The sequence below is a fragment of the Natrix helvetica genome (assembly GCF_964273705.1).
Source record: "Natrix helvetica genome assembly, chromosome: 4".
Lineage (NCBI taxonomy): Eukaryota > Metazoa > Chordata > Lepidosauria > Squamata > Natricidae > Natrix > Natrix helvetica.
The window spans coordinates 16207454-16220518 of NC_138550.1; the positions used below are offsets into that span (position 1 = coordinate 16207454).

At 41.4% G+C, this 13065-nt stretch overlaps 1 protein-coding gene across 1 annotated transcript; it reads right to left on the bottom strand.

Moving 5' to 3' along the window:
- Positions 1-2000: 2000 nt before the first annotated feature.
- On the bottom strand, positions 2001-12810 carry LOC309390571 (stromelysin-2-like). Its single transcript, XM_081950023.1, has 10 exons — positions 12709-12810; positions 11535-11779; positions 11274-11422; positions 10964-11089; positions 8018-8179; positions 7557-7713; positions 6417-6550; positions 5116-5275; positions 3587-3687; positions 2001-2584 (listed from the first exon to the last, which is right to left on the bottom strand). The coding sequence occupies exons 1-10, from the start codon at positions 12796-12798 to the stop codon at positions 2484-2486; spliced, it is 1425 nt and encodes a 474-aa protein (XP_081806149.1). The 5' UTR covers positions 12799-12810; the 3' UTR covers positions 2001-2483.
- Positions 12811-13065: the final 255 nt, after the last annotated feature.

Consider the following 13065-nt stretch of genomic DNA (forward strand, 5'->3'; position numbering starts at 1 on the left):
AAGATGGCAATGCCTATGGCGATGCAGAGAGAACAAGTTCGGGGGCGTGGTAGGTTGAGTTACTACGTACTCAGCCAAACCAGTCTGAACCAGTAGGAACCCACCTCTTGTCTGCACGGGATACATCCGTCCCATGGGCGACCAGCATCAAACTTGATGCCCCTGCTCTAGTCTAAAAAAGAGAAAGACGAGGAGTGACATAAGAGTCTTTCAATATTTGAAAGGTTGTCACAGAGAAGAGAGGTTGGTCTACTTTCCAAAGCTTCTGAAGGCAGGACAAAAGGTAACGAACGGAAGAACTTTTAAAGAGAGATCTAACTTACAATTAAGGAGAAATTTAGGAGATATTTCCCGTCAGTGAGAACAAGTAATCAGTGGAATGGCTTGCCTCCAGAAGCTATGGGTTCTCCATCACTGGAGATTTTGCAGAAGAGATTAGACGACATCTTGGCTGGAATGCTTGAGCAGGGAGTATGGACAAATAAACAATTGTGAAATGCTATAAGCAGGGCTCAGGATTGGTGGAACTCCATTAAGAATGAAATAATGACCTTCAAATGTCAAAAGGTTTATACAATGTTTTCTCTCTGTTATATTGCAATATGTGTGTCAATGAATGCCTGGAAGAGTTTTATCGTCACGATGGAATGGATTTATTTGTCTTGGAATTGTATCCTGAGTGATAGGTTTAATAAGAAATACTTTGGATCCTTTCCAAAGGTTTTAGGAGTTTCCAGAGATTACAAAACAGCCTATAGTATAATTCAACTTTATAGGGTGCATAACAGACACTCCACGTTGATCAATTGTGTGTGGTCCCGGACGTTTTTATGTAGCACTGGATGTAAAAGCTTCTCTCCTAAATCCACTCTTCAATTATGTCTATGGATATAATAGAACCTTTTGTTAAGTGACACAGGCTTTCCATTTGACAGAAGGAGGTAGCCCAATGGTTCTTAACCTTGGCCACTTGAAGAGATGTGGACTTCCCCAGCATGGCTGGCTAGGGGATTCTGGGAGTTGAAGTCCGCATACCTCTTCAAGTGGCCGAGGTTGAGAAATACTGAGGTAGCCTATTCAAACAGCCAAATTTGCATATATCTTAAAGGGGCAGCAAAGTATCTTCTTATTTATTTCTCTTGTTGTGTAACGGATGAGAAGAAGGTCTACCAGATTTTCTGACAGACGTAGCAGAATCATTAAGCTGGTCTTTCTGTGAGGTTGGGGAAGGTATGAATGGGCACCCTTTGATTGTATAGCTAGCTAAATGCCAGTATGTAGCGTGCACAGTTTCATTTGTTCAAATAACAAATGGTTAAAGGTATCCATGGAAATGGATTGATTCAAAAAAATCAAATCCTTGGCATGGCTTTCTTGAAGCCCTACCTTTTTATTTTTACTCGTAATAAAATGATAGCTGTCACACAAACTGTACAGTGGCATCCATCATTGTGACTGTTTTGATTGAAATTCCCTGCCATATAGGCTTCAATTTTTAAAAATTGGCAGACATTTTAGCAGAATCAAAAAGAGCATTCTACTCATATACATAGATATTTAGCCACAATTGATTTATACTCCTTAGCAGGGGTGAAATCCAGCAGGTTGTGGAAAACCAGTAGCGGAAATTTTGAGTTACCTCTGGCTGACCCCAGAGTGGGGAGAGAATGGAGATTTTGTAGTATCCTTCCCCTGCCACACCCACCAAGCCACGCCCACCAAGCCACACCATGCCCACCAAGCCACGCCCACAGAACCGGTAGTAAAAAAAAATGATTTTCACCACTGATCCCTCGGTAAGGTGAATTGATGACAGGACAGCTAATTTCTTTTTATATATATAACTTTTATTTTTATTTAAATTAAGAAAATAAGAACAATACAAATTTTGAAAGGAAAAAACCTAAAGAAAATGTGCAAAGAAAGAAGAAGAGAAGAAAAAAGAAAGGAAAGGAAAAGGGATAATGGAGCAGATTCTGATCTTTTAATAGCAGGTCCTACCAGATTTATATTTTACCCTCTCTGTCTCTCTAAAGGTGACAACATAATTTCCTTCTTTCCAAATTCTACCCTTTCTGATCATCAAACCCATAAATCACAATTTATTTATTGTTTTCCAGAAAAAAGTCCATAAGGGATTTCCTGTCACTAAGATTTTTTTGTCTCTAATCAGACAAATGGAAGTTGCCACCTCTGCTAATTTTGTCATCTTCACCACTCATTCCTCTGTTGTTGGTATTGTAGTCTTTCCATTTTTGTGCATGCAATAATCTTGCAGCAGTTATCATATATAGGATAATAATTCCTATCACTAGAATACTATATATATTGTATTGTTTTATTATATACATTACATTACATTATATTAAATTACATTATATTATGTTATTTTAATTATTATATTTTCACAGACACACACAAAACACTGGATTACATTCAATGTAAAGTAGCTAGTTACGTTTCATCAGTTTTTTTTTCTTTTCTCAGCATGAAAACCAGCTGTTGGCGTTTAGGATACGAGTAACTCTTCTGGTGTTAGGATCAAACTCATATTGATTTCTTCCCTTAAAGAAGTACAATACATCTACAAAGGGGAAAGAAAGCATTGTAATATAATATACATTTTCAAACAAATGGAAAAATACTTATCAAGGGGTGGATTCATAATAATTACTTTGGCTATTGTGGAAATGCAATCGTGAACATATTTGCCCAGAATGATTTTTCTGGCAGATTCTGTCTACATTTTCTGAGCAATAAAATCGAGAAAGAGACTTGATGCAAAAGGTTTAAGATTTGTGTTACTCATCTAAACTGGGGTGCAGTGGGGGACACAATTCTTTGGCGAGCAAAAAGAGGTTTGCATTGAAATCAGTGGACAAATATAAATTTTAAATGAAAATTGAATTCAATTGTACATGATTACAATTGCAAGTCGTTAATCTGTCACTCCAGGTTGGTTCTGAGTGGAGTGGCCTATGTGTTGTTGTAATAAACAAATAAAGATTAATTGCCTTAATATATCCTTTTCCCAAAAAATATCCTCAAGGGAAATCCTGAGGGACATAACTAAGTCATTTAGCCCTTCACAGATTCTGATTATGGATCTTTGTCCTAATCCAGGGGTGTCAAACTCTATTTCATTGAGGGCTGCATCAGGGTTGTGTTTGATCTGGGGGGGGCTGGCCAGGGGGGAGTGTGGCCAGCTTGACATGACTCATGTCGGGGGCACTGGTGGTGGCCCGAGTTCTCTGCCAGTGGAAATGGGTTCCTGAGCTCGGCTTTCAGCTGCGATGGTCTCCTGCAACCCTCTGCCAGTGAAAACGGAGCTTGTGAGGGCCATGGGCAGCTCTCCTGAACTCCATTTCCACTGGCAGAAGCACCACGGGCCAGTGCTATTTCCAAGGTGGCCCCGCGAGCCAGTTCTAAGCACCCCCAAGGCAGATCCGACCCCCCAGGTCTTGAGTTTCACACTCTTGTCCTAATGATTCTCAAGTCAATTGTGCTTTGTTTACGTTTCCTTTAAAAACAAACAGCGATATTGGCACAAAATCCCTACTCATGTCTTCTAAAAGTTGTTCCTTACCATTGTAGTGGAGGACGGCATCAATCTTGCCCGAGATCCCTGGGAAGCCATCTTGGATCCTTCGGGGACTCCTGTTCATGGTTTTGCTGTTTTCATCGTAACTTAGAAAAGGAAGGAAAAAAGGAAGAAACTTAAGCCCAACCCAAATTGGAGTCAGAATCACAGATTTAGAAGGAATCCAGGTTCAACCTTCAGAAAAGAAATCTACATTAAAGCATTTGTTTATGATTCTAATTTATCAAATCAAATGTAAATGTTGCTGATCTTGTTATGCAAAGTAACAGAAGTACCCCAGGCAGAAGTGAGGGAAAACACCACCCCTTTGGATAATAATTTTCACTGTTATGGTATTGTTGGGAAATTTTTCTAACATTTCTTTGGAATGTCTTCCTGTAATTTACATCTACTACGCTATGTCCTGCACTCTGGAACAAGAGACAACAGGCCTTCCTTGACCTTGTATGTGACATACTTTTAGGTATTTGAAGAATACTCTCGTATTCTTTCTCAGATTTTACCAGTGTACATATTTTCCATTACAGGACTTAGTTTCTAGTCCTTAGATAACCTCGTTGCCCTTTTCTGAACATATTTCAGCTCTTCTGCATCCCTTTTAACCAGTCACAGTGCAGACCTAAACATCAAGCTCAAGTTAAAGTCTGACCAAACACAGGAAATAAGTGCTAAAAATCATGATATGGAAAATTTGGAAATTGGAATTTTGTCAATGGAGACTAAAGGTTCTGTCAAGAGCAGGAAATCAGGAGCCAAGGCAGCTCAAATGAACAGAGAGTAATTGCATGATAACACTTTCTACAAGAATGGTGGGTTCCACATCCCGTCACAACTGGTACGGTGCGACATGGCCAGGCATCCACCATGTGCACACGCGCTGCGCACATATGTGCAACATCGCCCCCGCGACGCTCCAGCTGCTCAGCGTGTGCATGCACAAATGCCCCGGTTGGCTCAAATAGAAGTAAGGAGAGCAGGTGGATGGGCGGGCTGGCCCTCCGCAGCACCATACTGGAAAGGTGCCTGCAGCTCCCAGCAGGCACCGGTACACCCGTACTGAGGCGTACGGGCCAGAACCCACCACTGATCTGAACTACTAACAGTCAAAGCAAATTGGTGGTAGACAAAAGTCAATGGAAACTAATCTGTATTATTTATAGATTAAATCTGAAGTCTAAAATACAGTACATGAGGTTTTGTTCTTATTGGCTTAATCCGTAAACACACTTTATAGGCATCCAAACGTACTGTAATTCAATTAATCTTTTATCCCCCAAATCCAGCTCTACAGTAATTGCTTTCTGAGATGAATACATTTTCTATCCAGGAATCAAATAATATCTGTGGCTAACTTTAGAGGGCACTAATCAATTTGGAAATGAAATAATGCCATACCGTTTTAAATATATAGTTCAAATCAACGGGTTGCCATTTGCCGCTAAAATAAAGTATACATACAAAATTTGAAAGTCAGTTGTAAGCCCTCTTGCATTGCATTTAACTTTATGTCATACCTCCAGTATCTGTCTGAAGAAAAATAATATGTCTTCTTTTCATTGGCACTGAAAACTGCAGCATCAATTTTGGTGACATCTTTGGGAAAGCCCAGACTGTGGATGGGCTTGGGGTACCCAGGAAGCAAATAATCTCCTTTCACGACCCAGAACTGGTTGCCTGTAATCAAGCAGATTATGAGTACTAAGGATTTCTAGACGGGAACCGGTGGGAAAACGGCAAGAACTACTTGTAATTCAAATAAACCATGCATAAAATAAACTTTTACCCCAGAATTCACAGTTGTGTTATGGCGCCATGGATCTGACTCCCAAAAGATATTTTAGGGAATATGAGGGCATCAATTTAGCCCCAACTTACAACTCTTTAAAGCTGCTGTATCTTTTCAAAGATGACCCCTGTATTAGTGGAAACTAATCCAGGAGAGAAGCAACTTAGAACTGAGGAGAAACTTCCTGACAGTTAGAACAATTAATCAGTGAAACAACCTGCCTCCAGAAGTTGTGAATGCTCCAACACTGGACGTCTTTAAGAAGATGTTGGATAGCCATTTGTCTGAAATGGTATAGGGTTTCCTGCCTAGGCAGGGGGTTGGACTAGAAGATCTCCAAGGTGCCTTCCAACTCTGCTATTGCATTGCATTGTATTGTATTGTATTGTATTGTATTGTATTGTATTGTATTGTATTGTATTGTATTGTATCTGCAGAAGACTGCCACACAATTCCAGGAAAACAGGTGGCTGCTTTAAGGAGTCAAAGATGTGCTATTTTCTTGTCCAGCTTTTCAAGAAAATACCAGGGGTGGGCTTCAAAAATTGCAGCAATGTTGCAGCTGCTACCCCATTGCTGGGTAGGCATGGCTATAGTGGGCGTGGCCTAGTCGGCCTCCTGCACCATGGTGGGGGGGATTTTTTGCCCTCCCAGGCTCTGAAGGCTTTCTTCGAGCTTCCAGGAGGATGAAAACTGCTTCCCCTGGGCTCCAGAGGCCCTCCAGAAGTTGGAAACAGGTCCATTTCTGGACTTCCAGAACCTCCGGGAGGCCCGTTTCCCCCCTCCTCAAGTCTCCACACAAGCTCTGCACTTACCTGGCATGATGAACAGTAGAGACTCCTGGGAGGAGTGGGGTGGGGTGGGGTGGGTGATGCCAGCCAAGAGTGGGATTTGGGGGTTCACCAAACCATGCAGAATTTTTGCTAGAGGATTGCCCAAACCCACGCAAACCCCCAGCAGCCCACCCCTGATTTTTGAATCAAATACAAGACGAGGACAGGAAAGCCCTGATATATGACAATAGTTTACCTTTAAAGAGAAACGTCTCATCCTTCTCGTTATTTTCAGAAACAGCATCAACTCCAGATGGTAGAAATGACCAAAATTCAGAAATCAGATTCAAATCAATCTGTCTGTACTGGGGGAGTTTTCGCCAAAAATATCTATTAAAAACACATATTGGTTTTAAAGCACTGCAACTTTGAAAGCACTTAAAAATAACTTTTAATATCTGAAATTTCAAATCTTGGCAGTGGTATTTTTCCCTTAATTGGAGAGAGACAGGAGTTAGAAAAGGAAAAAGAAATCAGGTGCTGTGAAATAAGTCTTGAATGCTGTCAGGCATTCAGGACATTATTTGATATTAGGATGTATTATTCGATTTTTAACAGTGCAGACCATGGAAGAGAAATTTACTGTGTTTCCCCCAAAATAAGATGGGGTCTTATTTTCTTTTGACCCCCAAAATAAGTACTTGGCCTTATTTTCGGGGAGGTCTTATTATTTTTGAGGTATAGGAGGCGGCGAGTATGGTCACCTCATGGCTGCTGCTGTGTTGCAATATTTTTGAGGAGGGCTTATTTTAGCACATTTCCTCAAAAGCCTCATTGGATTTATAATCCTGGGAGGTCTTATTTTCAGGCAAACAGAGTATTATCCTCTGGCTGCATGCAGCCCCTAAGATAATTTCATAGAGCCTTTGCATTAAAACAGAAGGCAGGATAATTAAATATGATTACAGCTCTGAATTGATTGAAAATATGTAAATATTTCAGATGGCCCTTGAGTTACAACTGTTTGCTTAGTGACTGTTCAAAATGATGATGGACTTCAAAAAAGCTAGGACATTGGGGACTGATAAACCTTTCCTTGAAACTAGGACTGAACTTTTCCTTGAAACACATGACCTTCCCATTGTCATGTGATCATATTTTAAATACTTGGCAACCAGTTTGGATTTACCACTGGTTGCAAGGTCTGTAGTCATGTGACTGGAACTTGCAACTTTCTTGCCATTTTCTAGCATTATTGTGTGTATGTGGAGAGAGAGAGAGAGAGAGAGAGAGAGAGAGAGAGAGAGAGAGAGAGAGAGAGAGAGAGAGAGAGAGAGAGAGAGAGAGAGAGAGAGAGAGAGAGAGAGAGAGAGAGAGAGTTGAAATAGGGTCTTACTTATTCCAGAAAAACATTATTTCTCCCCGAAAAGTGGTCACAGCATCAAATGTCAAGCCAGGATTGCAAGCAGAAGGTAATTCTGGTTTGTCTGGGCTGTTGGGATTTCTTGGTTCATCTTTTTCTACTGGATCTTGAGGTGGATTTAATGATGCTCCTAAAAGAATGTCAGATGCATAAAATTAGCAAGGGGAGGGGATCCTTCCCTGTTGACTAAGCCTACAATATGCACACAGTTTTGCATAAAGTTCAGAATCTGGTGACCTCCAGAGGTTTGTGTTGTGCTGGAAGCTAAAGTCCCAACTATCATCTTAGGCTGATGAAAAGCTGATGTTTCCTTATCTACCTGCTGGTAAGAGGTGACTTAAAACATGCAGATCTTTTAGATAACACAGCCTGAACTTAGTTCAGAAATGTTTAAAGAGTACAATATTTTAGATCACACACATTTTCTAAATTACCATAAAGATACTGGATGCCAACAATATCATCCTGAGACAGAATCGGTTGATTTGCCGTGGGTGTCTTATACACTGGATTCATCACTGCATTAGGATCTTGAGAATGGAAGAGTCCAAGGGAATGGCCAAACTCATGAACAGCAGTATAAAATAAATTGGTACCTACATGGACGATAAGAAACATCATATTAATAATAATAATAATAATAATAATAATAATAATAATAATAATAATAATAATAATAATAATAATAATAATAATAATAATAATAATAATAATAATAATAAGTTTGAATTTATTAGCCGCTCCCTTTCCAAGTAGGACTCGGGGCGGCGTACAATGGGGCATATAAAACACAGAAAATATATAAAAACACATAGGCGTACATACAGAACATACATACAGATACACGAACACGGACTCGGAGGAGGTAAACAATTTACATCATATAGACAGTTAAAAGACCCGCATTAAAATACCCCAATTGTAAAAACCCAATATAGAATTAAAATTTAACGTTTAAAATACAATTTAAAAACAGTTAGGAGGAATAAGAATAATTACGATTGAGCCAGGCCAGATAATTGAAAGAGGTGGGTCTTCAGCTGTACACGGAAGGAGCGGAGATCGGAAGTAATCCTGATGTCACGGGGGAGGTCATTCCACAGGGCTGGGCCCACCACAGAGAAGGCTCTGCTCCTGGGTGTCGCCCCCCGGCACTGTTTGGCGGACGGCACCCGGAGAAGTCCCTCTCTGTGTGAGCGAATTGGTCGTAGGGATGTGTGGGGCAGGATGCGATCCTGCATATAACTAGGCCCTGTGCCATGAAGCGCTTTAAAGATCATAATCAAAACCTTGAAACGCACTCGGTAGACCACAGGAAGCCAGTGCAGCTCGCGCAGGAGAGGTGTTACAGGGGAGTATCTAGTCCTCCCCATAATCACCCGCGCGGCCGCGTTCTGGACCAACTGTAGTCTCCGAGTGCATCTCAAGGGAAGCCCCATGTAGAGAGCATTGCAGTAATCCAGGCGAGACGTCACTAGCGCATGGGTGACTGTGCGTAGGGCATCCCGGTCCAATAAGGGGCGCAATTGGCGCATCAGGCGGACCTGATGGAACGCCCCCCTTGCCACGGCTGTTACATGGTTATCCATGGACAGCCGGGCATCCAGGAGGACGCCCAAATTGCGCACCTGTTCCCTGGGGGCTAGTTGGACGCCCCCGATGGCCAGAGATGGAAGCACCTGGTTGAACCGGGAGGCCGGAAGCCACAGCCACTCCGTCTTGGAAGGGTTGAGTTTTAGTCGGTTGCCATCCATCCAGACCCGTACGGCCTCCAGACACCGGGACATCATTTCGACGGCCTCATTGGGGTGGTTCGGGGTGGAAATGTATAGCTGAGTATCATCAGCATACAGATGATATCCCACCCCAAAACCACGGATGATCTCGCCCAGCGGTTTCATATATGTGTTGAACAGGAGAGGCGAGAGCACCGATCCCTGTGGCACTCCACATGTGAGTGGCCTCCGGGTCGAACTCTGCTCCCCTGTCAACACACGTTGCGTCCGATCAGAGAGGTAGGAGCCAAACCACCGTAAGACGGTGCCCCTGACTCCCAGCCCTTCTAGCCGGTGCAACAGGATACCATGGTCGATGGTATCGAACGCCGCCGAGAGATCTAATAGGACCAGGATAGAGGAACAACCCCTATCTCTGGCCCTCCAGAGATCATCAACCAATGCGACCAAGGCCGTCTCTGTGCTGTGCCCGGGTCGGAAGCCGGACTGGCGCGGGTCTAGATAATCTAGATAATATTGTAAACACCCATTCTAAATCTTATCCCAAAGGTGCTTTTTCAAGAGGCAACTGGACTTTCTGGTTTTTCTTTGAAGACGTTTTGTTTCTCATCCAAGAAGCTTCTTCAGCTCTGAGCTCTGTTTTTATATTTTGTAGCCCCTGTCCCATGCCAGCTCCTTCTTTTCTCATTACGATGTTGCTTGCTAATTGGTTTATTTATTCATTCAATTTTAGTTAACGAATTAAAAGTCAGTATGAAAACGATGGAACGAAAAATTAAACATAAATGGGAACCAAAAGATATTATCAATGTAGGTGTCAACATAACCGTAATTGTACTTATCGCATTTTACTTATCTACAGTCAAAAATCTCCTATAATAACATTTCTGATATGTTCACAAGTTATTGCTTTAAATTGCTGCAGTTATGAGAGGAAACATTGTTTGGTCAAAGCTATCACTCCATTTTGGTAAGTTGTCACTATAAATCTTATTTTTCTGTGCAATTTTGTTATTGGGGACAAGGATATTTAAAAACGTCTATGGAGATTCTCATGGGACGCGTTGGGTCAGTGGCTAAGACACTAGGCTTCTCAATCAGAAGGTTGGCAGTTTGGCGGTTTGAATCCCTATCGCCACATAACAGAGTGAGCTCCTGTTATTTGTCCCAGCTTCTGCCAACCTAGCAGTTCGAAAGCAGGTAAAAACGCAAGTAGAAAAATAGGGACCACCTTTGGTGGGAAGGTAACAGTGTTCTGTGTGCCTTTGGCATTTAGTCATCCTGGCCACATGACCATGGAGACGTCTTCGGACAGCGCTGGCTCTTCAGCTTTGAAACAGAGATGAGCAGTATCCCCTAGAGTAGGGAACGACTAGCACATATGTGCGAGGGGAACCTTTACCTTTACTTTATGGAGGTTCTCAGTCACCCAGGTCGTGGTTGTCCCGAAGTTGCTTTTTCAAAAGGCAACTGGACTTCATTTTTCCTTGAAGATGTTTTGCTTCTTACCCAAGAAGCTTCAGAATCTAAGACACTTTTTGGTAGAGAAGCAAATCTTCTTCAAGGAAAAACAAAGTTTTTTGGCATGTTTAAGAACAATTTTTAATATGATTTTGTTCTCACATCTTTTATCTTTATTATTACCTCCTACACCATCGTTCCAGAATTCATCTTCATCAAAATGAGCATCTCCTCCAATGCCAGGACCAGGAGCGTAAGCATGGGCAAGTGTTCCACCAGGTCCATCAAAAGGATAGAAATCTCTATGAGCTAAATATAACAGAAAAAATATTTACTACCAAACTGGTAGTAATGGCAGCTGGAACCCACCCCTGGTTTCCTGCCTAAGCAGTGGGTTGGACTAGAAGACCTCCAAGGTCCCTTCCAACTCTATTTATTCTATTCTATATGGAACATATTATCATATTGTATTTGTATAATAGCTTAGATTTACCTCCAGACTGGAAAGAGATAAATATGTCTGCATTGCCATGTAGAACTTTCTCGAATGTCAAAGGCGTAACTTGGCTCCAAACTTTAAAAGCTCTGTCGATGGTTTTGTCAATGCTGCCTCTTTCCATATCTGGTGTGTAGTTCAGTATCCTTTGAAAAAATAAATGGGAACCAAATTCAGAAGGAGGGCTTCCTTCCAAACTTCCAGCATCAACATGAATTATGTCAACCTTTCCCTTGAGAACTTGAGTTGAAGGATTACCTGTAGGTTAGATGTTTCTTCTGCCACTTGGGTTGACTTGGAAAGAAGGCAAATTGGCCCACATCTGGGTTTCCACATCTGGGTTTTTGAATGGCCTGCAGTGTATTGGAATCTATATCACCTGTCACCTCTAATCCAATAAACCTTTGCATTTCTCTGATCTTTTTTGCCATGGGGTTGCTGATTCTGCTTCTAAAGACTTGTTGCCCATTTGATGTAAAGTTGTAATATTTTTCTAGGTACCTCTGAAATAGAAAATTATATGCTTCTGTTAAGTAACTTGTTTACATTTTAGAATGATTTAGAAGTCTCTGGCCAAATGTATATCTAATAATTTAAGGCAAATATGAGCACATCCCTTTTGTTGACCCTGTTCTAAATTTTATAAAAGGTAGAAATTAGAGGACAAAAGAATCAACTCTCAGCAATCTATCTAGCACCCCAATAGAGTAGAAATATTGTAGATGATAACAACTCTTGCAGCTTTCTGTACTCCATTATATTGAGCTGGATGTAAAAATTAGGACAGATCTTCCCATATTCTACACCAAAAGTGTGGCTTTTCGTATCCCTTCCTCACCTTTCTCTATTTTTATTAATCCCACGTTTTCTATGTATTTCTGGAACATGACAAAATAATTACATGCATGCATGTATGTGTGTGATAAATAAAACATGATGATTAAGTAGTTAATATTAGTGGCATTGCTGACTCTGTAAACCACATAGAAAGTGCTGTAAAGTCTAAGTGCTATTGTTTATATTTCTTACATTATTATAAATATACAATTAGGTAAAGGTAAAGGTTCTCCTCGCACATATGTGCTAGTCAATCCCAGCTTTAGGGGGCAATGTTTCAAAGCCAATGATGTCTCCGTGGTCATGTGGCTGGCATGACTAAACACCGAAGGCGCATGGAATGCTGTTACCTTCCCACCAAAGTGGTCCCTATTTTTCTACTTGCATTTTTACATGCTTTCGAACTGCTAGGTTGGCAGAAGCTGAGACAAATAATGGGAGCTCACTCTGTTACGTAGCGCTAGGGATTTGAACAGCTGAATTGCCGACCTTTCTGATCGGCAAGCTCAGCATCTTAGCCATTGAGCCATCAGGTTCCCCCAAAATACAGTTACCTTGCATCAATATATACCTCCATTTGTATCTTTGGCCTTACCTGCATAAGAAGCATTTTGTCTTTTTCATGTTTCACAGGCAAAGCAAAAGCTATTGCCCCACCAAAGAGCACAAGCCAGAAGCTTCTCATCCTGACTGTTGTTTTTCTGCTTCCAAGCCAAGGGGTAGCTAGTTTTAGGATGTGCTGTCTACTTATATAGCATTTTGGTGCCTTGCAAATTGATTTAAGCTTGCCTCAACTGAAACGATTACCTAATCAATGACAGAGGATATGGGGGTGGGGAGATGTGGGGAAAAGAACAAGTGTGCTGTGTGAGATGATTTAATATGATTTCTTCACTCTTCATCTTGACAGATGTCACAATCTTCCCTGCTTTAGGCATAGGAAACAGTTTTC

Bases quoted from the DNA above. Each gene is read 5' to 3' on its own strand.
- LOC309390571 (XM_081950023.1), bottom strand. From the start codon at position 12,798: ATGAGAAGCTTCTGGCTTGTGCTCTTTGGTGGGGCAATAGCTTTTGCT. The intron at 7,714-8,017 runs GTAATTTAGAAA...ACATTCTTTTAG, and splicing joins TGGCATCCAGTATCTTTATG to GAGCATCATTAAATCCACCT. The intron at 5,276-6,416 runs GTAAACTATTGT...GCTTGATTACAG, and splicing joins TGAGACGTTTCTCTTTAAAG to GCAACCAGTTCTGGGTCGTG.